Source organism: Balaenoptera ricei, chromosome 18 (genome assembly GCF_028023285.1).
Source record: "Balaenoptera ricei isolate mBalRic1 chromosome 18, mBalRic1.hap2, whole genome shotgun sequence".
Classification (NCBI taxonomy): Eukaryota; Metazoa; Chordata; class Mammalia; order Artiodactyla; family Balaenopteridae; genus Balaenoptera; species Balaenoptera ricei.
Window position 1 is genome coordinate 24135203 of NC_082656.1, and position 26074 is coordinate 24161276.

At 40.8% G+C, this 26074-nt stretch overlaps 1 protein-coding gene across 9 annotated transcripts in view; it reads left to right on the plus strand.

Annotated features, from left to right (window-relative positions):
• Nucleotides 1-26074, plus strand: part of EPSTI1 (epithelial stromal interaction 1) — a 105949-nt gene that overhangs the window by 657 nt on the left and 79218 nt on the right. For 5 of the 9 annotated variants that reach the window (XM_059902515.1, XM_059902516.1, XM_059902511.1 and 2 more), the window contains exons 2-4: nt 15082-15140; nt 18181-18264; nt 22518-22591. In XM_059902515.1, coding sequence (XP_059758498.1) covers nt 15082-15140; nt 18181-18264; nt 22518-22591 — 217 coding nt within the window. Of the gene's footprint in view, nt 1-195; nt 280-11867; nt 11944-11992; nt 12035-15081; nt 15141-18180; nt 18265-22517; nt 22592-26074 lie in introns of those variants that run through there. The other 4 variants (XM_059902518.1, XM_059902517.1, XM_059902521.1 and 1 more) reach the window with 4 other exon arrangements.

Below are 26074 nucleotides of genomic sequence, written 5' to 3' on the forward strand. Positions count from 1 at the left end.
TATCTCCAGAACTCATGCTAGTATGAAAATATTTTTTTTCCCTTCCTATCTTAAGAAAACTGATGCCCTAAATAGTATCTTCACATCAGCTGGGAGGGTAAGGGTGAAGAGGGAATGTGTTATGGGGTAGAAATGCAAATGCTGCCTCTAGGAGCCTGCATTCCAACAAAACTCCCGGATAAAGTAGCGTCTTAGGACCAGAGGACTGAGCCGGAGAGGAAGTGAGTGGGTGCAGTGTTTCTTGCCGCGGGTGCTGATAAGTGCTCTACACAGGAACAGGTAGGTAGCCTTTATTCCTGGTCTTTGGTTCAGGGACTACAGTTACTATCCTGGAAATATTTATTATGAAAAGTGTCAGTGATCCTTTCCCACCAATGGAATGAGATGCTTTAACCCAACAGTAGGGTTTGTGAAGACATGACTGCTTTTGAAGTGCTGCTTCTGTGAACTGGAATTTCCAGATGGTTTCATTTTCAGTTCCCCCTTTTCATCAACTTCTAGTTACATGAAAGACAAACGTTGGTTTCTAAGGAACAGTATATAACCTTATGCCCAATAAACAGATTTTCTTTCATCCCTTAACTTTTGAAAGAATTCATAAGTACCAGGCTTTTTAATATTATTCAGCTTTGGGTTGCCCTTAGGTGGGGTGGGTGATCTGGGTGATTTCAATTAGAGATTGCTGCGTTTCTTTCCTACTCAGAATGTGGGGGGTGGGGCGGGGGGCGGGGCGGGGCTGAGCGGAATTCCCCAGCGGTCCAGTGGTTAGGACTCAGCGCGCTCACTGCTAGGGCGGGTTCAAGTTTGATCCCTGGTGGGGAACTAAGATCCTGCAAGCCGAGCGGTGCGGCCCGAAGAAAAAGGGGGGGATATCTGGTCATAATGGAAGTCCTTTAATTCTGAGTAATCTACATCTCTGTAAGCTGTAGCATTTGATGTAACAGAGGTTACGGATGTATGGTTTCACGTTGATGATAAATACCCTCTATGCGCCTTTTTTTCTATTTTAAAGATCTAGTTAGACATAATCATTTAATTGCAAGCTCATAACATCTCATAAACATTAGCAGTTGCATCTGTATGTTTTCTCATTTGTAAATTAATTGTAAATTACCCCAGAATCTTGCTGGACTAAATTACTCAGAAAGGGGCAGTTTTCTAATTAATTTTCCAGGCCTCAGTATCTGATGACCTCACTACATTTTGTGATTTCTAATTTGCCAGTAGACCATTAGAGAATACATGGGTGAGTTCAGTTGTGTTTCACAGAACTCATTATTTTCATGTGAACCAGTTGCAATAAGCAGAACATTATAAGATAAATTTCCTTTTAGGTATATAACAAGTAAGAGCCTGTATGGACCACTCTGAATTCTTCTTACATCTCCATTAGTCACTTATATCTACTGTTTATTCTTGCTTGTCTCCTTTAATGGAAGCAGGAAACCAAGGAAAATTGTTGAATGGCAAATAACATCTCAGTAAAATTGACCAAAAAATGCCATTAAGATTTGATTTATTTTCTTGGAGAGAAATTAGAAGCATTTTCTGATAGAAAATTAAGAAAAAGGAAAGATAGAGGTAAGTGCTTAATTGTGAAACTTCACTTGTTCACTTGCAATATGAGCTTATTTATATGATAAAGGGTTGAACTTTGACCTTGTTTTGTGTGCATCCTTCCATTTATTCATTAGGGAAGCCCCAACGTGGGAAAAGGAGCAGGAGCTTTGATGCCAGGAAGACTTGGGTTCAAGTTCTGATTCTGCCATTACTTACTCTCTGAATTTCAACTACTTTATGTCTCAGTGTCCTCATTAGGTGAAATGAGATAATACCAACCTCTCAGGGTCTGTGTATGTGTGCGTCTGTGTGTGCATAAAACAATTTCATGCCTGGCAGAAAGCAAGTATCCAGTAAATGTTGGGTGCTGATAGCCTTGAATTCATTTAACAAATGTTTATTGACCAAGTACTGTGCTGTCACCCTGAAGTGTTTATGCCTTGTAAAAACACACTGATTTAAAACGCTGACTTACATATAAATATAAAGAGACTTTAAGGCAAGTTGTTAGAATGATTCCTGAGGACCTCTAATAGACTCTAAGGCAAGGCTGAGCCCTTAACTATATTTGGATTTAAGTAAAGTGTTTACTAATAAATATTGGATTTCCTAATTATTTTCAGTTCGTGATTTTATCTTGTCCTTAAATATCATAAGCTATTTATACAGATTTAAAGAGAAAAAAAGTTCACACAAACTTCTAATCCAGAGTAATCCTTTACCCTTCCCCCAAACTCTAGATAAATATAAGACTAAGGCATGGGTTTTTCTGGAAGGAAATTTTACCTCATTTTACCTAATTCTGGGCAAAAGGCTCTTGCCTATGATAGTAATACAGGCAAGGTTCACTTTGTTCAGATACTTGTGTATAACCGTACCTAGAGGTGGTCCTTTAGCTTGATGCTGTTAGAAGGAAATATAAAGATATTCTGAAAATGAACCCATGATGTGGAATTTTACTATGCAGTTAACTTTAACATAATTTGTATATAAACTCAGTTTACCTTAAACATATTTGTGGCCAACTTTATAGCAAAAACTGTAGAGACTTAAAGATTAGCAATAATAACGGCAAGCACTTATGTATTTAACTTATGTTTGTTAAAGTGCATTACATATGTTAACTCTTTTTTAAAAATTTATTTATTATTTATTTTTGGCTGCATTGGGTCTTTGTTGCCATGCGCAGGCTTCCTCTAGTTGCGGTGAGCGGGGGCTGCTCTTTGTTGCGGTGCATGGGCTTCTCATTGCGGTGGCTTCTCTTGTTGTGGAGCGCGGGCTTCAGTAGTTGCAGCACGTGGGCTCAGTAGTTGTGGCTCGCAGGCTCTAGAGCGCAGGCTCAGTAGTTGTGGCGCAGGGGCTTAGTTGCTCTGCGGCATGTGGGATCTTCCCGGACCAGGGCTCGAACCCGTGTCCTCTGCACTGGCAAGCGGATTCTTAACCACTGTGCCACCAGGGAAGCCCCAAACATATGTTAACTCTTTGAATCTTCACAACAACCCTATAAAAAGAGAGGGTTTCTAGCTCTGGATATTTAATTAGAAATACAGGAAAAAATAACTACTCAACAAAAGACAAGCCCTTGTGTAGCTTACAGTCTAATGATGGGGCAGACAGATAATTACATGAGTAACTCTTTATATGCACTGTGAAGGAAAGCCAGGGCCTGAGTTAGTCTTGGGAGCAGGAAAAGTGTTCCCAAGAGGTGATGTTTGAACTGTGATCTATAGGATAATTAGGAGTTGTGGTTTTTTTTGTTTTTTGTTTTGTTTTTTTCTGACAAATATGTTGTTGCAACACCAATAATCTATAATTCAATTCAGTTCTGACATTACTCACAGCTGCTGCAGATGCCACAAGTTAAGGGCTCAGTCCCACAAGCCTGCTCCCACTTTAGGAGTAAGCCACAAGGGGGGCCCCAGTCTCCCCACATCTCTGACTACAAATTTGGGGGTTCTCATGACCTCCCCCCGTGCCCAGGTTTGATAATTCACTAGAATGACTCCCAGAACTCATGGAAACCATTATACTTACAATTACAGTTTTATTATAAAGGATACAGCCCTGGAACAGCCAAATGGAAGATATGAGGAGGGGGGTTGCACAGAGTTTCCATACCCTTTGTGGGTGGGTCACCCTTCTAGCACCTGGATGTCTTCATTAATTTGGAAGCTCCCCAAACCTCATTGTTTGAGGATTTTTATTTAGGCTTCATCACGTAGGCATAATTGATTAAATTGTTGGCCCTTGGTGACTGAACTCAATCTGCAGCCCCTCTCCCCTTCCCGGAGCTGGGGGAGAGGTGGACCTGAAAGTTCTAACCCTCTAATCACATGGTTGTTTTTTATGGCAAACAGCTCCCATCCCGAAGCTATCTAGGGCCCCCACCAGGAATCATCTCTTTAGCATATAATTGACATTCTCTCTTTTTTTTTTTTTTTTGTCTGTGTTGGGTCTTCGTTGCTGCGTGCGGGCTTTCTCTAGTTGCGGTGAGAGAGGGCTACTCTTCGTTGCGGTGCGCGGGCTTCTCATTGCGGTGGCTTCTCTTGTTGTGGAGCACGGGCTCTAGGCGTGGGAGCTTCAGTAGTTGTGGCACGCGCGCTCAGTAGTTGTGGCTCGAGGGCTCTAGAGCACAGGCTCAGTAGTTGTGGTGCACGGGCTTAGTTGCTCCGCGGCATGTGGAATCTTCCCGAACCAGGGATCAAACCCATGTCCCCTCCATTGGCAGGTGGATTCTTAACCACTGTGCCACCGGAGAAGTCCTGACATTCTTATAACTTAGAATTCCGAGGATTTTAAGGAGCTCTGAGCCAGGAGCCAGGGACAATGATTGAATACTTAAACTTTATTATACCACGGTAGTTTAAATAGCCTCTATGACAGTCAGGGAAGCTTGCTATTCAGATCTTCAAAAGACTTTACTGTGGGGAGCACAGTTCAACTGCCAGCTCTAGTTGCCATCCTTTTTTTTTTTTTTTTTTTTTTGCCATCCTTTTGAATCCATTGTATCCTTTGCTCTGAGAGCACACTTATTCTGCACTCTTCCCACCAGTGTCTGAGCATTCCAGGTGGGACTCCTTTATGGGGCAACTTTTGCCAGAAGACTCCCCATTGACCTATCCAAGATTTTCTCAGAACCGTATACCAGTCTGAGGCTCTTCCTACTCAATCCTCCCTCTCTCCTTTCACAGGTGTCAGACCTGCTCATGTTCTTAAGGCTTTCCCTGCCTACTGCTGCTTGCTTACCTTTTATCCTTCACAAGGCTTCCTCCCAGTAAATCTCTTGCTTGTCTAATCTCATCTTGATGTCTACTCCTCGGAGGACCCAAACTGACACAGCCTTTAAGATACACCATACCCCTGACAATAGCAGCTTAGACACCATGGCTGTTGGAGTGCTATATGTCCTGGGGAAACCCACTCCTTTTCCTTATTTCCTTCCTTGGGGCTCAGGGGACATTCGCTAGTTTCCTTTCTCTAACTTCAATACTTTGCCCAATTTGTTGTGCTCCAGGGAAGAAATTAACCCTGGTAACTGATACATTTGTTTCCCCTTCATCCTCAAACTCTCAAGGGAGAGCTAAGGGAGACTAAAGAATAGCTTGGTAAGCCCACTTATTAATGGCCAATTCCTGATTTTTCTCTCTTAAAGAACCCTGGGTTATTTTAGTATTAAACATTTCGTAAATGTAAGATGAGATATAAGATGGGATAGATGATAACATAGTCATTAAGTTATAGCATTAGTTCCATTTTTATTAACATCACTATTTAATCATTGTTGAGTATACTCTTAATCCTGATGTATAATTTATACCCAAGACAGACCATCAAAAACTTCTTAAGTCATTCTTGACTCAGCTCATTTGAATCTGAACTAGCCACATAAAATAGTCTTAAATGAAGTGCAAGTTTTTACAAACTTATGAGAGCCTACAGGAACTGCTTTCACTATTTTTTCTTCACTGCAAATGCCCCAGATTTCTCTTCTGTCTCCTCTTACGACTGTGAGAAAATAAGCTTTTGCCTGTAGTTGTTAAATGGCATGAAAGCATCAGGCTATTACCCCTCCTTGGAGATGGAGAAATGAATAATGCCTGAGTTCCTTTTAGTGCTCTGAAATAATGGTACCTAGGAAGAGAAAAATCTATGATTGATTCTAATGAGTAATCTTCTTGATGGCTCAATATAGATAGCGATTCATTAGGGAACTATTTAACTCAATCTCCAGGCAAGGCTCCTAGGCATTCAGAAAGTTTGTAGAACAATGGACAGTATTTAACTCAATGATAATTTTATGACTCAGTGAGCTGGGTAGGTGTCTCTATGACCAGATTCTACTACCAAACTAATCAGTAGAGCTCTGCCTATTTGACTGCTTTTAGGTCTTGTGCTCTTTGGAAGCCTCTGTTTGACTGCTTTTAGGATTGAGAAATGTGACAAAGCATTGCGATACTGTGGTAGCAGAAAGGAAATTAGTTATGACCTAGAACAGTTAAACCGGGTACTCCGAGGAACTAAAACAAAAATAACAATCAATAGCTCGAACTTTTATGTCTTGAACTTACAACCACGTGCTAGACCCTGTGCTACACACATCATATAATTCATTTTTCTCTTCACAATAAACACTTTGCCCCATTATAGTTGAAGAAACTGAGTCTTGAGAGAGTATATGATTTCCTAAGTTCTCATGGCTTTTTTTAGTCACAGAACCAGCCCTCAAACCTGAGTCTGTCTACCAAAGTCTGGATCCTGAACATGATGGAGCTGGAGGAGGGAGTGATAGTGCAGCTCATGATTTCCCATCAGTGGTCCTATTTTCACATCAAGAAAATAGAATTTCTATAGACTAAAGAGAGTGGTACTATAGAATCAGCAATGTGACATTTATTTACAGCTTTAAAATGATTTGGAAAGAGAAGTAGTTTGTAGGAGCAAAGTTTCTGTGGCGATCCTGTTTTCTCTGCTGCTTTTCTTCATGACAGCTTGGTTGGCTTACATTAGAACAGCTTTCTCACTGTCACTGTTTCTGAGCAACCTAAACCACATACTGCCTTCCAGAGAACTTTCAGACTTCTGACCACTGCCTAAAGTTAGCAATGCATTTGACATTCATGACCTAGTACATGCATGGGTATATGTGAGTTTATGTATAACTGAAAAAAATGTCAGAAAACAATTCTCACCCTTACTATATGTGATGGACTTTGACATTTTCTATTCTTATTCATTAAAAATAAACCCATTAAGTTGATTTCATGGCCCATTAGTGGGTTACCACCTACAGTGTGAAAAGCAAAGCATTGTTCTTTGCATGGCAGAAGAGATTGTTGGAGTGGATGGAAAGAAAAGACATTTTGGTTTGATTAGGTCAAATTTACCTTCCTGTTTATACAGGAGGGGAGAAATTATGGTCCTGTTTAGGATGAATTTCCAACTTTTCTGCATTAGATTCCACTCCTTAATATGGTACGCATTTGAATTCTGCTAAGTCTTGGGGAGCAATCATTTTTGTTCAAATACAATATCAAAAATGAGTGGGCACTTCTCAAAAAGTTTGACAGCTGAAACAGTGAAACAATAAATCAACGGGATGATGAAAGCTTGAAAACACATAAAACCTATAATAATCGGTAGAAGCATAGCAGAAATGAGAAAAAAGAAACTTAGTTCAATTACACAGTAAGGTTACTTACTTCAAAGTCAGTAGAATGCTGTAAGGTTATACTATTGTTAAGGTTAATTGCATCTATGCAGAATGTATTTGAATCTGAAACAAAACCTTAACAGGAAAAAAATCATCAAAGGGAGAAGACTGCATTTGAAGGGTCTGTTCTATGTCAGAGAATCAGGCAATGATGGTTCCTTTGTTCTGTAATGTTTGTAATTCATGCCCCCCCACCCCCCGCCATGAACACTTAAAAGGCAATTTAGTAAAGTCCTGTAGAAAAACTGAAGACGTTTCCCATCATTAAAACTCAAGAGCTGGTATTGCCCAGTGTTTGTTTTGCTAGGGAACCAGTGAGAGCGGAAATCCTGTGCTACCTAGTCCTGTAAGAAAATCTGAACCCCTGATTTAAGAAATCTTTATTTTAAATATTTTCTCATTTAATACTCCTTGGAATATTTTTTCATGGTTGTAAAAGTAAAGTCATATCCGCTTGTTATAAAAATCTAAACATTACATTGGGAATTCCCTGGTGGTCCAGTGGTTAGGACTGAGCACTTTCACTGCCGTAGCCCAGGTTCAATTCCTGGTCGGAGAACTAAGATCCCACAAACCATGCAGCGCGGCCAAAAAACCCAAAAAACTAAACATTACAAAACTAATATAGAAAGGAAAAGTCCCCTGCAATTCAGATCCTTAGAAATAAACACTTCAAGCTGTTTGATGTAAGGACCTCTTTATCTTTAAAGTGTAAGTTGTTCTTTTTGACTTTTAATCCAAGTAGAAAGACTTAGAGCCATTATGCCCTTCAATTTCTACTGCTAATAGAAGGTGACAATAATAATAAGTGTCTTATACATAATATGTTATATATAATTATTATAATAAAATAGATATCTCCAAATAGGTGTCTTAAGTGTAGGTGGCTTTGTTTCTCTCCTATAAAGTAAGTCTGAAGGTAGGTAGTCTGGGGCTGATATAGTACAAATAATAGGCAATCATAATAGAACATTTGTTATTTCCTAGCCTTGTTCTAAGCACTTCGTACACTAAGAGATAGATATTTGTTATCCCCATTTTACAGGTGAAAGAATAGAAAAACTAATTTGCTCAAAGTTATAGTTAGGAAGTAACAGAATTAGGGTTCAAAGCAGGGCAGTTTGGCAATAGATTACCACTAGTGTGGTAGTTTTACAGATTGCTTCTTTCTGCTCTGCTGTTTCTGATGCATGTCTTACATACTCAAGTTGCCTCACTGACCAAGATGGTTGCTTGAGCACCAGCTTCCACTTCAACCTTCCAGGAAGGGGGGGAGGGCAACAAAAAAGCTTTTCCTGTCCATCTGTCTATCTTCATTTAATGGAGCTTTCCTAGAAATCCTTCTCAATGGCTTCCCCTTATATCTCAATTTGCCAAACTTAATCACACAGTCATATTTGGCTATAAAGAAGGTTGGGGACTATAGTCTTAATGGAGCACATTGTTAACCTGAATAATATAGGAGTGCTTTTAGTAAGGAGGTGGTGAGAATGAATGGTTAGGTAGGCCAGCATCTATTCTGGTTTAGGAATTGAGGAGAGTCAAGCATAAGAGCAGAAATTAATCATATGATCAAACTGTCACTGGAACTTTGGAAATGCAAATGGGATATCTAAGGAACAAAATTTTAAATGTAGTCCACATTCCTGTTCAGAGTATTGATTTTAGAGGACTACTAAGGGTTTTCTTCTGGATAATGTTCTGTGCAATCTTTGTCTTATGCTTTGCACATCCTGCAGGATTGTTTACAATAGTGAACAGTTGAAACAACTGAAATGGTTAAGTGAGTGGTTATATTAATGGTGCATTGATGTTGTGAAATATGTAGCCATTTAATATTAAGCTTGTTACGTGCATAATTGGGAAAACCACTTATAAGTGAAAGCAGCATATAAAATTGGACTTAATATATGACTGCAACTGTGTAATATGTACAGAATATAGATTGAACTGAAATTCACCCAAATAACACTGTAATTGAGACCTCTGAGGAGTGGGGTTATGAGTGACTTTTAAATGTTTTAAAGATAATTTTCTGCATTTTCTCATGTGAGCCTATGTTTATTTCAAAATCAGGATGAATTTCGTTTTTAAATATTCTATGCAGATATTTAGATATAAATACTTTATGTCTTGCATTTCTAGTTTTCTCCTTTAAGTTATAGATGACCTTGAGGATCAATGCTTAAGACATGTGGACATATGCAGAGCTTAGCCTAATGATAATAATAATAATAAGAGGAATAATAATAATAGAAAATGTATAACAGTTTGATAAGTGTTTTTATGCAAATGCCAATTTTCTTATCACTAAGCCATTCTTAAATATTCTCTTGTTGGAAAAGATAGTCCTCCTTGGGCCTCTTGCACTCTAGATGTCTTGCTGGGTATGCCAAGATTGCATACCTGACTACTCTAACCTGGACTATTTCTTAGGGTTGTTGTGTAGCTGGGAACCTTGAGAGATGAGGTACATTCTCCCCAGAACAAAGACCAGGCTTGCTTACTATCTGCTATAAAAATGGTGGATTCCACAATGCAGGGTTCCTCAGCTGCAATGCAAACACAGTGTGTGTGCAGCACCCATCATGTTGACTTGGAGCCAGAGAGAACAGACATAAATATGCTGGTGCCATGCCATGAGTGATGAAGTCCACGTCTTCTACCAGCATCCATGAAACAGTAACAGCCTAACTATTAGGCTAACTTTAGCTTGCAAGTAGGTTCGGATCACATCCCAGACCTGACATCTCTATGTTCTGAAAATATGAATTCCTTGTAGTTACTTTTACTGAGGAAGGAATTTAATACATTTTGCAAGTATACTTACCAATTTGTCCCCATCTCTACTTCCATCACTGGTTTTTGCCCTCATAACGATGGTGAGTCTCTCCGATATTATATTTCATATATATTCTTTGTATCTTTAGAGTGAATCTTGCTTCTTTTTTTAATAGATGAACTTATTTTTATTTATTTATTTATTTTTGGGGGGAGATTGCGATTGACACATATACACTATTTTTAATTTATTTAATTTATTTATTTTTGGCTGTGTTGGGTCTTCGTTGCTGTGCGGGCTTTCTCTAGTTGCGGTGAGCAGGGGCTACTTTTCGTTGCAGTGCACAGGCTTCTCTTTGCGGTGGCTTGTCTTGTTGCAGAGCACGGGCTATAGGCGCTGGGGCTTCACTAGTTTTGGCACACGGGCTCAGTAGTTGTGGCTCTCGGGCTCTAGAACGCAGGCTCAGTAGTTGTGGCACATGGGTTTAGTTGCTCCGCGGCATGTGGGATCTTCCTGGACCAGGGCTTGAACCCGTGTCCCCTGCACTGGGAGGCAGATTCTTAACCACTGCACCACCAGGGAAGCCCTCTTGCTTCTTTTTTCATAGCTTTTATCATTTACGTGTATATGTGTTTTAAGTGAAGAAGCACAACATCTTTCAGGTCTATCCTGTATGATTGTGCCAGTTGGTAACTATACAGACTTGCCTGGCTAAGGTAGTAATTTGAAGCTGAAATACATACCAAATCATTTGCCTTAGTGTGGGGTTACCTCCACCTGGCAGAAGGGGCACTTTTTTCTAATTTGCATAAATTTACCACCTCTCACTAAGCCGTGGGCCTATGTGAGGATCCTGGGATGGCTATGTGTGTGTGTGTGTGTGTGTGTGTGTGTGTTTGTGTGTGTGTAACAAAGGCCCTCTGGGCATCTATTCCGCCCTCCAACAGAAGCTGTGAGTTATAGAACTCACCAGCTTCACATCAGTCTCTTGGGTGTGCAAACTATGTCTGGGGCTCTGCAGGCTTTGAGACCAAAGAGAGTTCATTAGTCCTTCCACACCAGAGATGTGGAATGCAGGATCAGGGCTGGTGTGACGGGCTTAGGGGACAAGGATGATTTACTCAGTCTGATCTTGGTATTTTTTTTCTTAGGAATATAGTCTGTTTATAAAAGAAGTTTTGCAAACCTGAATGCCTCATAAGGTTTGATTCACGTTGGTTAAAAACAGTAAGCTTCAGAGTCCTATGTTGAAGACCATATTAAAAAAGGAATATAGAAAAACATACCTAGAATCTAAATCTCTATCCAGTGTCTTTGATTAACCAGAAATTTTCCTTTGTTTCAATTTCACCCAAGGATAAGATTTTCTTGAACTATGAAAACCTCAAACCAATTTTTTGTAGGACAGTAGACTTTATGTGTCGACTATTCTGCTTGAAATTATCTGTTTGTCACTTAACCTCTTTCTGAATTTTTGCTCTTGAGTACATTTCTTTTTTACTCAAACCAGTGTTGTTCCTAATTAGAAATTTAAATTACATCTGCTGCAGTTTGTACACACCAGGATATATTTATGTAATACTTTTAGCCAGCCAAGATATTTTTCATGACTCCAACATACCATTTTTTTCATAGAGTGCTTATTGATGAGACCTTATAAAAATGCGCAAGAATGTGCACAGAGAGGCAGTTGCGTAGCTCAGGAGAGACCTCACAAGGAAGAGATTTCTTAAATATATATATTTAAGAAATATATGATACAGAAAAACACTTCTCCCTCTGTCTTAACGCTGTTCTTTGTATGTTCTCCCTTAGTATATCTCATGGATGTGTGCTGTTGGAAAGTGAAAATAATCTTACAAATGGAGATATTCCATTAAATTTCAATGAGGTAATTAAGGAAACTCATTTTCAAAGATATACATTTATTTCAGTGGCTTGAATGTTGCTTCATCAGGAAATGACCAGAATACTAAATACAGGTAGGTTGGGCTTGTCTCCATCGGTAGCTTTGAGAGTCAGGCTGTTGAAAGGGATGACATGGAGGTTAAAACAGCAGAGGCCCTTGCTGTGGGTGGAAACTAATTGGCTGAAAACATGAATAAGTTATACTTGTTATTCATGTCAAGGAAAAGCTAAGAGAGAAGGGATGAATATTTCTATCTACCCAGGCATTATGCTCTGCCACAGGATATTAAAAAATAAAAAGCCGATATTTAGACTTAAGCTCCTCTTCCTATAGGAAGGAAGAGGAATAGAGGCTCCATTACTTGGCAATGCTTTCTTCTGAATATTATATTTCAGATTTGACATTTTCAGCCAATAAGATATTGCTAAGAAGGTTGCTAAGGAATTCTCTAACATAAAACATTTATTACTGGGACCACTGTCCTTGAGCCTGGGGTTATGTTTGAATGTTTTCGATTAAAAGCCTCTGATTTCAAGGCTAGAAAATTCTCCCCCTTTTTTCATGGCCCTGTATTGTCTGGGTACTTGTCGGCTACACATGTTGGCCATAGATTGACCACAGTCCTATTCCTAAGGCTAAAGATTCTAGTGTGATATTGTCACACTTAAACCTAATCAGATTAGATACTGTAGAATAAAATCTTTTACAAACTGTTTTTTCTTTTCAAACCTTTCCTGATATTTTCATAAGAGATATTCATGGAACTTGGAAAATTCTCTATGAAGCTTCTCTTAGCAAAGTGCTAGCACAGAAACCCTTTTTGCCACTTGAGATCCTATCCTTTAAGCCTCAACTTGCTATTCTTCTCTGAAAATTTCTACTCCTCTGGGGTCTCACTGACTCCCCTCCACCTTGCATCTCTGACTACTTCCATCATTCCACTTTGAGGCTTGTTTGAATATCCTTGTGGTCTGCTCTGGTGGTTTCATGAATTGTTCCTAATTAAAGTGTAAGCTCTGTTAAAGGGGTTGGTGTCTGTTTTTTTGGTATCTCCCCTCATTCCTCATAAGCCCCTAACGTAACAAGTCCATAATGGGTGCTTGGCTAAGTAGATTTACTTTGTTTGGAAGTCTATCAAGAGGCCGAAGTTAAGGACAGTCATATTTTATGTTTTCTACGTTGAGCTGAATACTTAGCTCCAGACACCCACCTGGTCTAAGTCAAAAGTGCTTGGTTTGAGTCTCAGCACTATTGCTTAATTAACCTCATGATCTTTGGCATATGATTTAACGTCTGTGTCTTTATCAATGATTTATTAATCCCTCAATTCCCTTTTAGTCCAAATGTTTGAAGACAGCTTGATTGATGTACAGCACTGGTTCTCAATGTGTGGTCCCCAGATCAAGAATATCATCATCATCTGGGAACTGTTAAAAATGCAAGTTATAGGTGCCCCCCGTCCCATACCTACTGAATCAGAAACTCAACATTTTACAAGCCGTCCAAGTGATTCTGATGCATGCTAAAGTTTAAGAACAACTGATTTGCAGTGTAGTCAAATCCCTGGTATGGTGAGAAGCTCCATACCACAATGTTAACGGACATTGATGATTCTGCAGTCATTTCATGGTTGGCATTTAAATCCAGTATCTCGTTTCATCTTTAAGGCTCTGAAGAATGGCTCACTATTGCATCATACTCAAGTTTGCAGGTACTACCCACAGAACTGCAGCTCCTAAGCTTCTATAAAGTGTGGACAATTGAGGAGTGAAAGATCTTTCTGAGGGTGAACAAAGAATATGCAATGGACAGGGGATTAATTTCCAGCGGCTGCCTCCTAATTTTGTATTCATCCCATTGTACGCATGCTAGGCTACACATGCAACGTCTGCTGGTATACGTTAGGTAATTGGGCATCCAGCAGCCCTGTTTGCATGCAAAGGTGGTTGCACACCTCCCATGTACAACTCTAAAATTAAAGCCCAGTTTGAAGCTGGCTGAAGGCTTACTGCTAGGAAAATGAGATAAGGAAGAAATGGCTTCTGTTAATCAGCACTTTTGGCCTTTACTGTTCAATCTTTGCTAATTTGTCCTTTGAAATTGTACGTTCTGTGTTGGACAAAGACTTCTAAGAGTATCTGGGATTTTTAAAAAAAGACTTACATTTATAAGCTGATTGTATTTATCCATAACATTTCCCCTCACACTGTACCTACATGTACGCCGCAGTCTTGTTGTGCTATATTTTTGCTCTATGAAGTATTCATACTTCTGTGGGACTACATGTATCATCACAAAGAAGAGCCACCCCAGCACAGACTCACGGACTGGGTCTCTGGCATCATTTCATTTCAATTCAGCCCACATTCATCAAGCAGCTACTTTGTGCCAGGGGCTGGGCATATATGGATCCCTCAAGCACAGTTTCTACCCTCAAAAGCTCACAATATTGTAACAACTTCTTGTACCTTAGTGGTGAATATTTTTGCTTAAATGAAGTCTTCCCTGTTCCCCGCTCCCCCATCCTCCCAGAGAATTGAAGTGACTCCTTACTTCTCTGAACTCCTGATTATGCTCGACCTGTGTCCCCAGGAGAATGAGGGGCCCAGCAGACCCCTGCCTAGAAGTCAAAGCCCCAAAACACAAGACTGTGGCCATCTGGCCACTCAGATGGGTCATCAGGAGGTGGCTGCATTGCAAATGGCCCCTACGCCCAGTTTGTGGGAGCAAAAAATGTGTGAGTGTTTCCTGTACTCCTGTTGTGGGTGACATGGAAGAGAATGCCAGTCATCTCAAAGGGATGTGCCCGTGAGCGCCACCTGGAGGCACAGTGGATCCCTACAAAGACAGTTTACCAAGAGCTGACCCTGAAGAAGTCACTTGTCATTCTTCATCAACTGCTTTATATTTCCATATGTGGCCGTGTGCACTTGTTTTACTTTACCAGCTAGATTGTAAGCTCCTGGAGAACACACCTGGGTCTTAAGAGGAATATTATCTTTCCTAGTACCTATGTGATGGTGATGATCATAAATACAGTATATTATCAGGAAGAATGTATGGTGCTTTATATGCATTAATAATTTCTCATGATAATCGATTTTTTTCTCTTCATTCTAGCACAGGTGCATATACCTTGATAGTACCAAATGAAAAACGAAGAAATGAGATGCAACAGAGTATGTATATTATTTACCATTCAAAATACTTCTCATTTTCTTTCTTTTTGTTTTTAAACTACAATTTTTGTTACTTTATTCATAATTTTTTTAAAAATTGATTTTTGGCTGCATTGGGTCTTCATTGCTGCACGCGGGCTCTCTCTAGTTGCGGTGAGTGGGGGTTACGCTTTGTTGCGGTGCGTGGGCTTCTCACTGCGGTGGCTTCTCTTGTCATGGAGCACGGGCTCTAGGCACGCGGCTTCAGTAGTTGTGGCTCGCGGGCTCTAGAGCGCAGGCTCAGTAGTTGTGGCTCACGGGCTTAACTGCTTCCCGGCATTTGGGATCTTCCCAGACCAGGGCTCGAATCTGTGTCCCCTGCATTGGCAGGTGGATTCTTAACCACTGCGCAACCAGGGAAGCCCAAATTTGGCAGTTTTAATTATACCTTTTAAAATTATTCTATTGTTAGTGCTTCTAAATTTGTTTCTCTGTGTTAATAGCAGAACTCATTGCATGGTTATAAATCTGAGGTTTCTGTTGGGCTTAAACAATTTCACGCCTATTGTCAATAGACCTATCAAGTTCCTGTAAAATTGGGCTCACTGCAGATATCCTTACAGGACTTGGAACACTTTTGAAAGAGACAAGTGATATATGAAATAGATTATAAAATCTGTCTCTTTGCAGATCTGTCCCATTCCTTCTTTTTTATAAATTTTTATTTATTTATTTTTATTTTTGGCTGCATTGGGTCTTCATTGCTGTGCGCGGGCTTTCTCTAGTTGCGGTGAGCAGGGGCTACTCTTCGTTGCGGTTCCCGGGCTTCTCATTGCCGTGGCTTCTCTTGTTGCAGAGCACGGGCTCTAGGCATGTGGGCTTCAGTAGTTGTGGCACACGGGCTCAGTAGTTGTGGCTCGCGGTCTCTAGAGCGCAGGCTCACTGGTTGTGGCGCACAGGCTGAGTTGCTCCGTGGCATGTGGGATCTTCCCGGACCAGGGCTCGAACCCATGTCCCCTGCACTGACAGGCGGATTCTTAACCACTGCACCACCAGGGAAGTCCCTGTCCCATTCCTTCTTAATGGAATTTTTTTTTTTAGTCTCTTCTTTTTTTTTTTTTAAATTATTTATTTATTTATTCATTTATCTATGGCTGTATTGGGCCTTCGCCTCTGTGCGAGGGCTCTCCCCAGCTGCAGCAAGCGGGGGCCACTCCTCATCGCAGCGCGCGGGCCTCTCACTATCGCGGCCTCTCCCGCTGCGGAGCACAGGCTCCAGACGCGCAGGCTCAGCAATTGTGGCTCACGGGCCCAGTTGCTCCGCGGCATGCGGGATCCTCCCAGACCAGGGCCCGAACCCGTGTCCCCTGCACTAGCAGGCAGACTCCCAACCACTGTGCCACCAGGGAAGCCCTTCTTTTTAGTCTCTATGTTCCCATAATTTTGTAACTATCAGCAGTTTTTATTCGTGACTTCACTACCCTCAGCTGTTTTTATTCGTGACTTCACTTTCCTTCTTTAGATTATAAGCTCTTTGAGGGCAGGGGCTACATCTTACTTGTTTTTGTGCTCCGTGTACCTAGTGGGCATATAACATGCTTAACTGAAGTTGTACAGTAAAATAAATGCTGCCCTTTAAAGTTACAGTATTATACCTTAGAGTTGGAAGGAGAACTAAAGTTCATTTAATTCACAAACAAGTTCTGAGGCTTGTTCAAGTCAACTGTGGGGCTAGCACTGAGATTCTGTGCTCTCCTATCTTGATCTTAATAGGAAATTTAATTTTGTAATGACCAATGGACATAAGGGCATAGCAGGAAAGCAGCTTTATAAAGGTCTCCACTGGACAGGTAGGCCCCTGGGTGGTACCTCTGAGTCTGTGCAGAATATGACAATCACACCTATGCTAACACGGTGACTGTGGGCACTGCCTGCAGGTGACCAACGGAATCCCAAAGATTCTGGCATTTTACAAGTTTTTGATTTAAATAGTTAACAGGAATTTAAGCCTCAGTGCGGTCTGGATTTTTGAGATGTTGCAGAAAGTTTTTTTCCCTCTAATAATTAAAAAATATTATATATGGACGTTTGAAATAATCACTTCTAATGAGATTCAGGCATACGTTGGAAGAACAGAACTAGTGTCTCTGGCGCCCCCTGCTGCCATTCAGTGTATATTTGGGGAATGAGCACTGCTCTACAGGCAGGAGGCTCAGCCTAGCGGTTCCAAGTGCCGGGAATCAGAGAGGCCTCGTTCCTCATGGTTACATTAAGCTTGGGGAATATTTAAAGTGAATACGGGCATTAGAATTTTATGGGGATTTATGTTTACTCTGTGTGAAAAGTTCTTATTGACACATGAATGTTTTGTACACGCTCTCTATAGGAAACTTTTAACATTAAATGATATAGGGTTTGAAAAATGCCAGAGTGGGATGAAAAACTAAACTTCTTTATTTAGTAGGAGTTCAGGTTGTTTTCAATTTTTAAAAAAATTTAATTTAATTTATTTATTTTTGGCTACGTTGGGTCTTTGTTGCTGCGCGCAGCCATTCTTTAGTTGCGGTGAGCGGGGGCTACGAGCAGGGGCTACTCTTCGTTGTGGTGCGCGGGCTTCTCATTGCAGTGGCTTCTCTCGTTGCGGAGCATGCGCTCTAGGCGCAAGGGCTCTAGGTGTGCGGGCTTCAGTAGTTGTGGCACGTGGGCTCAGTAGTTGTGGTGCACGGGCTTAGTTGCTCCGCGGCACGTGGGATCTTCCTGGACCAGGGCTCGAACCCACGTCCCCTGCATTGGCAGGCGGATTCTTAACCCCTGCGCCACCAGGGAAGCCCCTGTTTTCAAACTTGAACCTTCTGTGCAGACTCTTGGAGAGAAAGTGCCTTAGGGTGACCCCAAGGGGTTAGGACTGGGTGGGTGGTGTCTTCCTTTCCTGGATATCTCGTCCACTCATGCTTGCATGTAGTTAATTGTCCATCTGATGGTGGTTTGTGATGCTTTCAAGGGAGCAGTTCCCTTTTCATGCTCTAATAATTGATGATTTGATATTTCTCACCTGGCTTAGTGGCTGCAAAAGAGCTGAAGGACCTGGAGAGGTGGAAGGAGCAACAAAGGACGAAGCCCATTAACCTGGCACCCATGCAGCTAGGTAAGCCAGCAAGCCAGTTGCTTGAATGCGGAAGGACAGGGCCACCCAAGGATCCTGTTAGCATCTTGCCCACATCTGTCTTTCAATGTACGTTATAGGTCATTGGACCATCGTGCTGCTTGAAATGGAATGCATTTAATGTCAAAACATGCACTTAAAGTCAAAAGTATGCAGGTATACTGTTGTTTCTGATTTTCTGCAAGTAGCAAATGGATGATGCCACAGTTATGTGGGAATAAAAGGATGGCTTAATTGCCAAATAATTTAGAGCCTCTTAGTTGATCAGCTCTGAAGAAATCTTACTTGGGCGCTGCATATGCCCTGTCATAGCTTTTACTCCCATCCTGATTAGTGCTATCACAAGCATATTAATCATGGCAGTTAACTGGTTATGGGAAAAAGAATGAATGGAGAGTCAATTCCAACACTAAGATGTGAGTGGGCTGGGGACACAGGGTGGGTATAAAGAGAACATCGCCTGTGTTTTCATTCGCAAATAGAGACTTTTGGGCCTCTGGAGCACGTGGCAGTGTGATGAATTGTCTGTGCTGCCTTTGCCTGGTGTTTGAATCATTCAACAGGGAAGCCCTCTAATGGGAATCATTCACATCTTCTCTTTTCTCTTCCAGAAGCAGCTGAGAGCTTAAAGGGCTGGACACACAGTTCCCACAGATTTAGTTCACACAAATGTGTTACGAGTCAGAGGCCACTTACTCTCACAGTGGTTTTATCTATTTATTTATTTTTTTGGCTGCACCGTGTGGCATGCGGGATCTTAGTTTCCCTACCAGGGATCGAACCCACGCCCCCTGCAGTGGAAGTGCAGAGTCTTAACCACTGGCCTGCCAGGGAAGTCCCTCATAGTAGTTGTCAAGAAGTATTTTTTCCAAGATGTGGGTAAAAATAACCTAATTTGGTAATCACTTAATGGGTGCAAGTAATAGTATTATCATCATCATCCCACTGTATTTCATGAAAGGGGTTAATCTCGTGTCACCATTTTGCTGAATAAGCTGCATTTGAGGGGTGCAACCTGGAGACAGCTTTGTCCTTCCTAACTGGCCCCCTCACACCAGCTATGTGGGTCTACTTTTTCTTACGTTCTTTGGATGAAATTAGATCTTTTTGGTATTTCTCAAATAATAAAGTTGTCCAGCTAATTCTAGGCATAAAAACAGTGTCATTTCAGTAATTAAGTTTAGTCCTAAATACTGGTCAAAACTCTGTTACTGACAGAGATTAAAGCTTCTTCCCTGCTCCAGCCCAGGTCTATTTTGGATAGAAAGTTGGCAAAGGAAATGGGGTGTGGCTGAATTTTTCACTATTGACTCTACTGTTCCCAGATTCTGACCCCTCATGGGTCAAAGGGAGAAGGAGAGGTTAGGGTCTATAGTGCACCGATCCCAGTTTCTTCAAGTTTTGGTGTGTGTTTACTGTGCATCTCACCCCTGGGGTTCTTGGAGTTCTTCAGAGTCCCTCCTTGCCTGCCAGCCATCTCTCACCTGGATTTCCTTGATAAATATGATACTTCTTCCTGCTGGCAGTGCTTGGCTTCGCCACTGGCTCTTGGTAGCTGGACTATCTTTGTAGAGCTCCATTGTACCTCTGGGTGGCCCACATGGGCAAGGCCCTTTTTTATTTTTTTGGCCATGCCGTGCGGCATACAGGATCTTAGCTCCCCAACCAGGGATCGAACCCGTGCCCCCTGCAGTGGAAGTGCAGAGTCTTAACCACTGGACTGCCAGGGAAATCCCGGGCAAGTCCCTTTAAGATGACTTTAGATTGGCATTCTCTTTCATGACAACCAGATTGGGAGTGCAGGAAACACTTGTGTATCCTTCCCACAAACTCTGGGAATACAGGCCATTTGCCCTTCAGCCATCTCTTCTTTATGACCAGTCTGAGTAGCCACATGAGAGCAGCCATGTGCCTTTTGGCTCTGACCTTCCTAAGCATGGGTCCACTAGGTCCCTCAGTCTCTTGGGGACACAGATTGAGCCCTTCAAGTGATTTTCATTAAACCTCTCTTACTCACATTGATGTGAAGATTCCTCCTTCCCCAAACACATACACAGAGAAGATGAAATTCACAAAGACATCTTCTCTCTGATGTCTACCTTCCTTTGACCTAGCTAACCTCTTTTATAGACTGAAGGTAGTTGCCAATTAAGGTTCCCCAAACTGGTTTTCAGTTACTCCCTTGCAGATCCTGCCTAGGGAGCCAAACACTTGCCTTGGGGATTTGGAGTTGTCGGTGCCTACTGTCTTGGGGCCTTAAGCAAAAAAAGAGCAGGAGTTCTGCTATATGGCGTACCTAGGAATGGTCAAGGGGGAAGAGGGTAGCGAGTAGAAAAGAATTCTAGAATGTTTTAAACTTTGAGATGAGTTTTAAAGAACACCTGCAAATGCTTATACATCTTTCTCCATTTTTATTTTTTAATTTAATTTTTTAATTTTTTGGCCACGCCATGCGGCATGTGGGATCTTAGTTCCCTGACGAGGGATTGAATCCACGCCCCCTGCAATGGAAGCATGGGGTCTTAACCACTGGACTGCCAGGAATGTCCAACTTTCTCCATTTTTAAATTCTCAACTCCTCTTCTATTCCTCTACCCCGTAAAATATTGGAATGGTTCTAGGAGATACTGAAAGTGGCTGTAACATTAGATAAAAGCCTCAATAGCCCTCACTGTTTCTTTCCTTAGGGTCAAGACCAAACAGGTATTATAGAGCTTTTGGGACTCAGAAGTCTCTGTGGTGTCTTTATCTGTTCAATTATAACAACTATGATGAATGCAAATTGTTTTACTGCATCTTCTGTGCAAGTGAATCTTTCAGAGAACTGACACTTTTAGTGACCAAATCACCGGAGAATTATTTCAAAGGAATCTTTAAAATATGCATGCCAAGCTTGCATGAACACTGAGAAATCCCTAAACAGTAATTCTTAGATGATTGTCAAACTGCAAGGATTTCTGGCCCCCAGTTATTATAGGTTTAAGAGAGAGCAGACGAATGACCTAACATCCATATTTTTCTCTTGAATACCTAAAGAAAAGAACAATAAATAGTATGGATTGACAATCAATTTTAATTAGAATATTCCCATTGTACTTTTAAAAACTGGGTTATAAAGACTGTATACTCGTCTCATGGCAAGACCTCTGAGGCTTTCCTGAGCTTTTGCTACTTGAATACAGGGCAATAGAGTCAGAAGAAGAAAAACATTGGAAGCATCACTGATCATCATCTTTATTAGGTTAAGGAATGGTCATACTCTAGCAGAAAGAGTGTTCTGGAATTTCCAGAGCACTATTTCTTATTATTTAGCATGGACCTTCAGGTGTGATTTCAGTCTAAAGAAAAATTTGAATACCTACATGATTGAAAAACCTTAGTAGCATTGTCCTCTTCTTGGGGGAATATGGCCTTATCTTTCTGTCCAGCTCTTTCTCTTTTATGCAATTACTGTTGTTTAATGTCTTATTTAAAAAACTGGTTATGTTACCGAACCAAATTTGGGCCTGCTCAATGCGCAGTAAAGCCAAGCTACTGACACTGGGTTGTGGTGAAGGGAAGCGCAGTTCAGTAAGGCATCATCAGCCAAGGAGCTGGGGACAGCTAGTGCGCAAAACACCTGAACTCCCCGACGGGTCTCAGGAAAGCATTTTTAAAGGCCAGGTGAGGGAGGGGAGTGATCAGCTTGTGCACAATTCTGATTGGTTGATGGTGAGGTAACAGGGCTGGCTGTGTCACAGGGGTTAACGTTATCAATCCTTAGGCTCCAGGAGGCTTGGGGGCTGTGTGCTCATGGTCATCACGTGCTTGCATCTTCCATTTGGTGGGGGTTTTAGCATCTGTAAAATAACTCAGGAAATGTGCATCAGATACTATTCTGTAGGTACTTCAGGGAGGAGCTAAAGCAGAGGATACAGGGGAGGGGTCTGTCCCGGGAAGAACCCATAGGGTCTTGCTCAGTTACAGTTCCCCCTTTTCTTTAATATTCCTTAATCTTGAGAACAGGTGTTGGACAAGAAAGGGAGTAACGTTTTGGATAGAGAGGTCAATCATAAACTCGGCAGAGGAACTTGGTTTTAGGGGGACTTGGTTTCAGTTATGTCCTTATTTCCAGGGGTATGAAAATGTTGAAGAAACTCATGGTGTAGACTTATCATGTATTTAATTAGTCTTTGATGGCTGACAATTCAGCTTAACATTCATGTTTCACCTTCATGACTTTTTTGTTTACTTAGGTGGAAACCAGTCAGAGGTTGAAGTCAGGCAGAGACAACAACTTCAACTGATACAATCTAAATACCAGAAAAAGGTCAGAATCCATCTCTTTTAGCTTAAATTTGGCAGGAAATTAGAGTACCAGCACTTTCAAAGTAACCATGAAATAACACAGTAACTTTACCAAAAGCATAAAACCTTCGAACAAACTGCAAAAGAAAGTCTCAAAAATCAAAGAAATCAGGATGTGAGAAGTGAAGGGATAAATACTGCAAATTCTCACCCAAGCTGTCTATCAGTCAGTGAGACCTTTGGTAAAGGGGTTTTTTCCCCCCTAGTTTAAGTCTCTACTATGTTTTGAATATTCGAGTTCCAAGAACATGGATTTGTTTACTCCATTCCAGTCCTGAAAGTACTAAAAAAATTTTTAAGACTCCAGCAAATTTTTTTTTTTTTAAAGTGAACTCTGAGTTTTATAATCAGGAAAAATTACCTGCCCTTTCTTCTCTCCAACCTGGTGGAGGTGGGTTGGGGACAGAGGAGACAGAAAGACAGAGACCAAGGAAGAAACACAAAGAAATTTCATGGGCAGCAGATGTGGCCTGACCATCCTCTGTGATCTAAGTAGCTCGAAGAACCAACCTATAATCATGGCACGCTATAGCACAAAAAATACTGTAATTTGCCTTTCATCATAATTTTTTTTTAACATCTTTATTGGAGTATAACTGCTTTAAAATGGTGTGTTACTTTCTGCTTTATAACAAAGTGAATCAGTTATACATATACATATGTTCCCATATCTCTTCCCTCTTGCCTCTCCCTGCCTCCCACCCTCCCTATCCCACCCTATAGGTGGTCACAAAGCACCAAGCTGATCTCCCTGTGCTATGTGGCTGCTTCCCACTAGCTATCTATTTTACATTTGGTAGTGTATATATGTCCATGCCACTCTCTCACTTTGTCACAGCTTACCCTTCCCCCTCCCCGTATCCTCAAGTCTATTCTCCAGTAGGTCTGCGTCTTTATTTCTGTCTTGCCCCTAGGTTCTTCATGACCTTTTTTTTTTTCTTTTTTAGATTCCATATATATGTGTTAGCATACGGTATTTGTTTTTCTCTTTCTGACTTACTTCACTCTGTATGACAGACTCTAGGTCCATCCACCTCACTACAAATAACTCAATCTCATTTCTTTTTATGGCTGAGTAATATTCCATTGTATATATGTGCCACATCTTCTTTATCCATTCATCTGTCGATGGACGCTTAGGTTGCTTCCATGTCCTGGCTATTGTAAATAGAGCTGCAATGAATATTGTGGTACATGACTCTTTTAGAAATACGGTTTTCTCAGGGTATATGCCCAGTAGTGGGATTCCTGGGTCGTATGGTAGTTCTATTTTTAGTTTTTTAAGGAACCTCCATACTGTTCTCCATAGTGGCTGTATCAATTTACATTCCCACCAACAGTGCAAGAGGGTTCCCTTTTCTCCACACCCTCTCCAGCATCTATTGTTTGTAGATTTTTTGATGATGGCGATTCTGACTGGTGTGAGATGATATCTCATTGTAGTTTTGATTTGCATTTCTCTAATGATTAATGATGTTGAGCATTCTTTCATATGTTTGTTGGCAATCTGTATATCATCTTTGGAGAAAAGTCTATTTAGGTCTTCTGCCCATTTTTGGATTGGGTTGTTTATTTTTTTGATATTGAGCTGCATGAGCTGCTTGTAAATTTTGGAGATTAATCCTTTGTCAGTTGCTTCGTTTGCAAATATTTTCTCCCATTCTGAGGGTTGTCTTTTCGTCTTGTTTATGATTTCCTTTGCTATGCAAAAGCTTTTAAGTTTCATTAGGTCCCATTTGTTTGTTTTCATTTCCATTTCTCAGGAGGTGGGTCAAAAAGGATCTTGCTGTCATTTAGGTCATAGAGTGTTCTGCCTATGTTTTCCTCTAAGAGTTTGATAGTGTCTGGCTTTACATTTAATCCATTTAATCCATTTTGAGTTTATTTTTGTGTATGGTGTTAGGGAGTGTTCTAATTTCATTCTTTTACTTATAGCTGTCCAGTTTTCCCAGCACCACTTATTGAAGAGGCTGTCTTTTCTCCATTGTATATTATTGCCTCCTTTATCAAGGATAAGGTGACCATATGTGCATGGGTTTATCTCTGGGCTTTCTCTCCTGTTCCATTGATCTATATTTCTGTTTTTGTGCCAGTACCATACTGTCTTGATTACTGTAGCTTTGTAGTATAGGCTGAAGACTGGGAGCCTGATTCCTCCAGCTCCGTTTTTCCTTCTCAAGATTGCTTTGGCTATTCGGGGTCTTTTGTGTTTCCATACAAATTGTGAAATTTTTTGTTCTAGGTCTGTGAAAAATGCCAGTGGTAGTTTGATAGGGATTGCATTGAATCTGTAGATTGCTTTGGGTAGTAGAGTCATTTTCACAGTGTTGATTCTTCCATTCCAAGAACATGGTATATCTCTCCATCTATTTGTATCATCTTTAATTTCTTTCATCAGTGTTGTATAGTTTTCTGCATACAGGTCTTTTGTCTCCTTAGGTAGGTTTATTCCTAGATATTTTATTCTTTTCATTGCAATGGTAAATGGGAGTGTTTTCTTAATTTCACTTTCAGATTTTTCATCATCAGTGTATAGGAATACAAGAGATTTCTGTGCATTAATTTTGTATCCTGCTACTTTACCAAATTCATTGATTAGCTCTAGGAGTTTTCTGGTAGCATCTTTAGGATTCTCTATGTATAGTATCATGTCATCTGCAAACAGTGACAGCTTTACTTCTTCTTTTCCCATTTGGATTCCTTTTTTTCCTTTTTCTTCTCTGATTGCTGTGGTTAAAACTTCCAAAACTATGTTGAATAATAGTGGTGAGAGTGGGCAACCTTGTCTTGTTCCTGATCTTAGAGGAAATGGTTTCAGTTCTTCATGATTGAGAACGATGTTGGCTGTGGGTTTGTCATATATGGCCTTTATTATGTTGAGGTAAGTTCCCTCTATACCTTCTTTTTGGAGGGTTTTTATCATAAATGGGTGTTGAATTTTGTCAAAAGCTTTCTCTGTATCTATTGAGATAATCATATGGTTTTTCTCCTCAGTTTGTTAATATGGTGTATCACATTGATTGACTTGCGTATATTGAAGAATCCTTGCATTCCTGGAATAAACCCCATTTGATCATGGTGTATGATCCTTTTAATGTGCTGTTGGAGTCTGTTTGCTAGTATTTTGTTGAGGATTTTTGCATCTATGTTCATCAGTGATATTGGCCTGTAGTTTTCTTTCTTTGTGACATCTTTGTCTGGTTTTGGTATCAGGGTGATGGTGGTCTTGTAGAATGAGTTTGGGAGAGTTCCTCCCTCTGCTATATTTTGTAAGAGTTTGAGAAGGATAGGTTTTAGCTCTTCTCTAAATGTTGGACAGAATTTGCCTGTGAAGCCATTTAGTCCTGGGCTTTAGTTTGTTGGAAGATTTTTAATCACGGTCTCAATTTCAGTGCTTGTGATTGGTCTGTTTATATTTTCTGTTTCTTCCTGGTTCTGTCTCAGA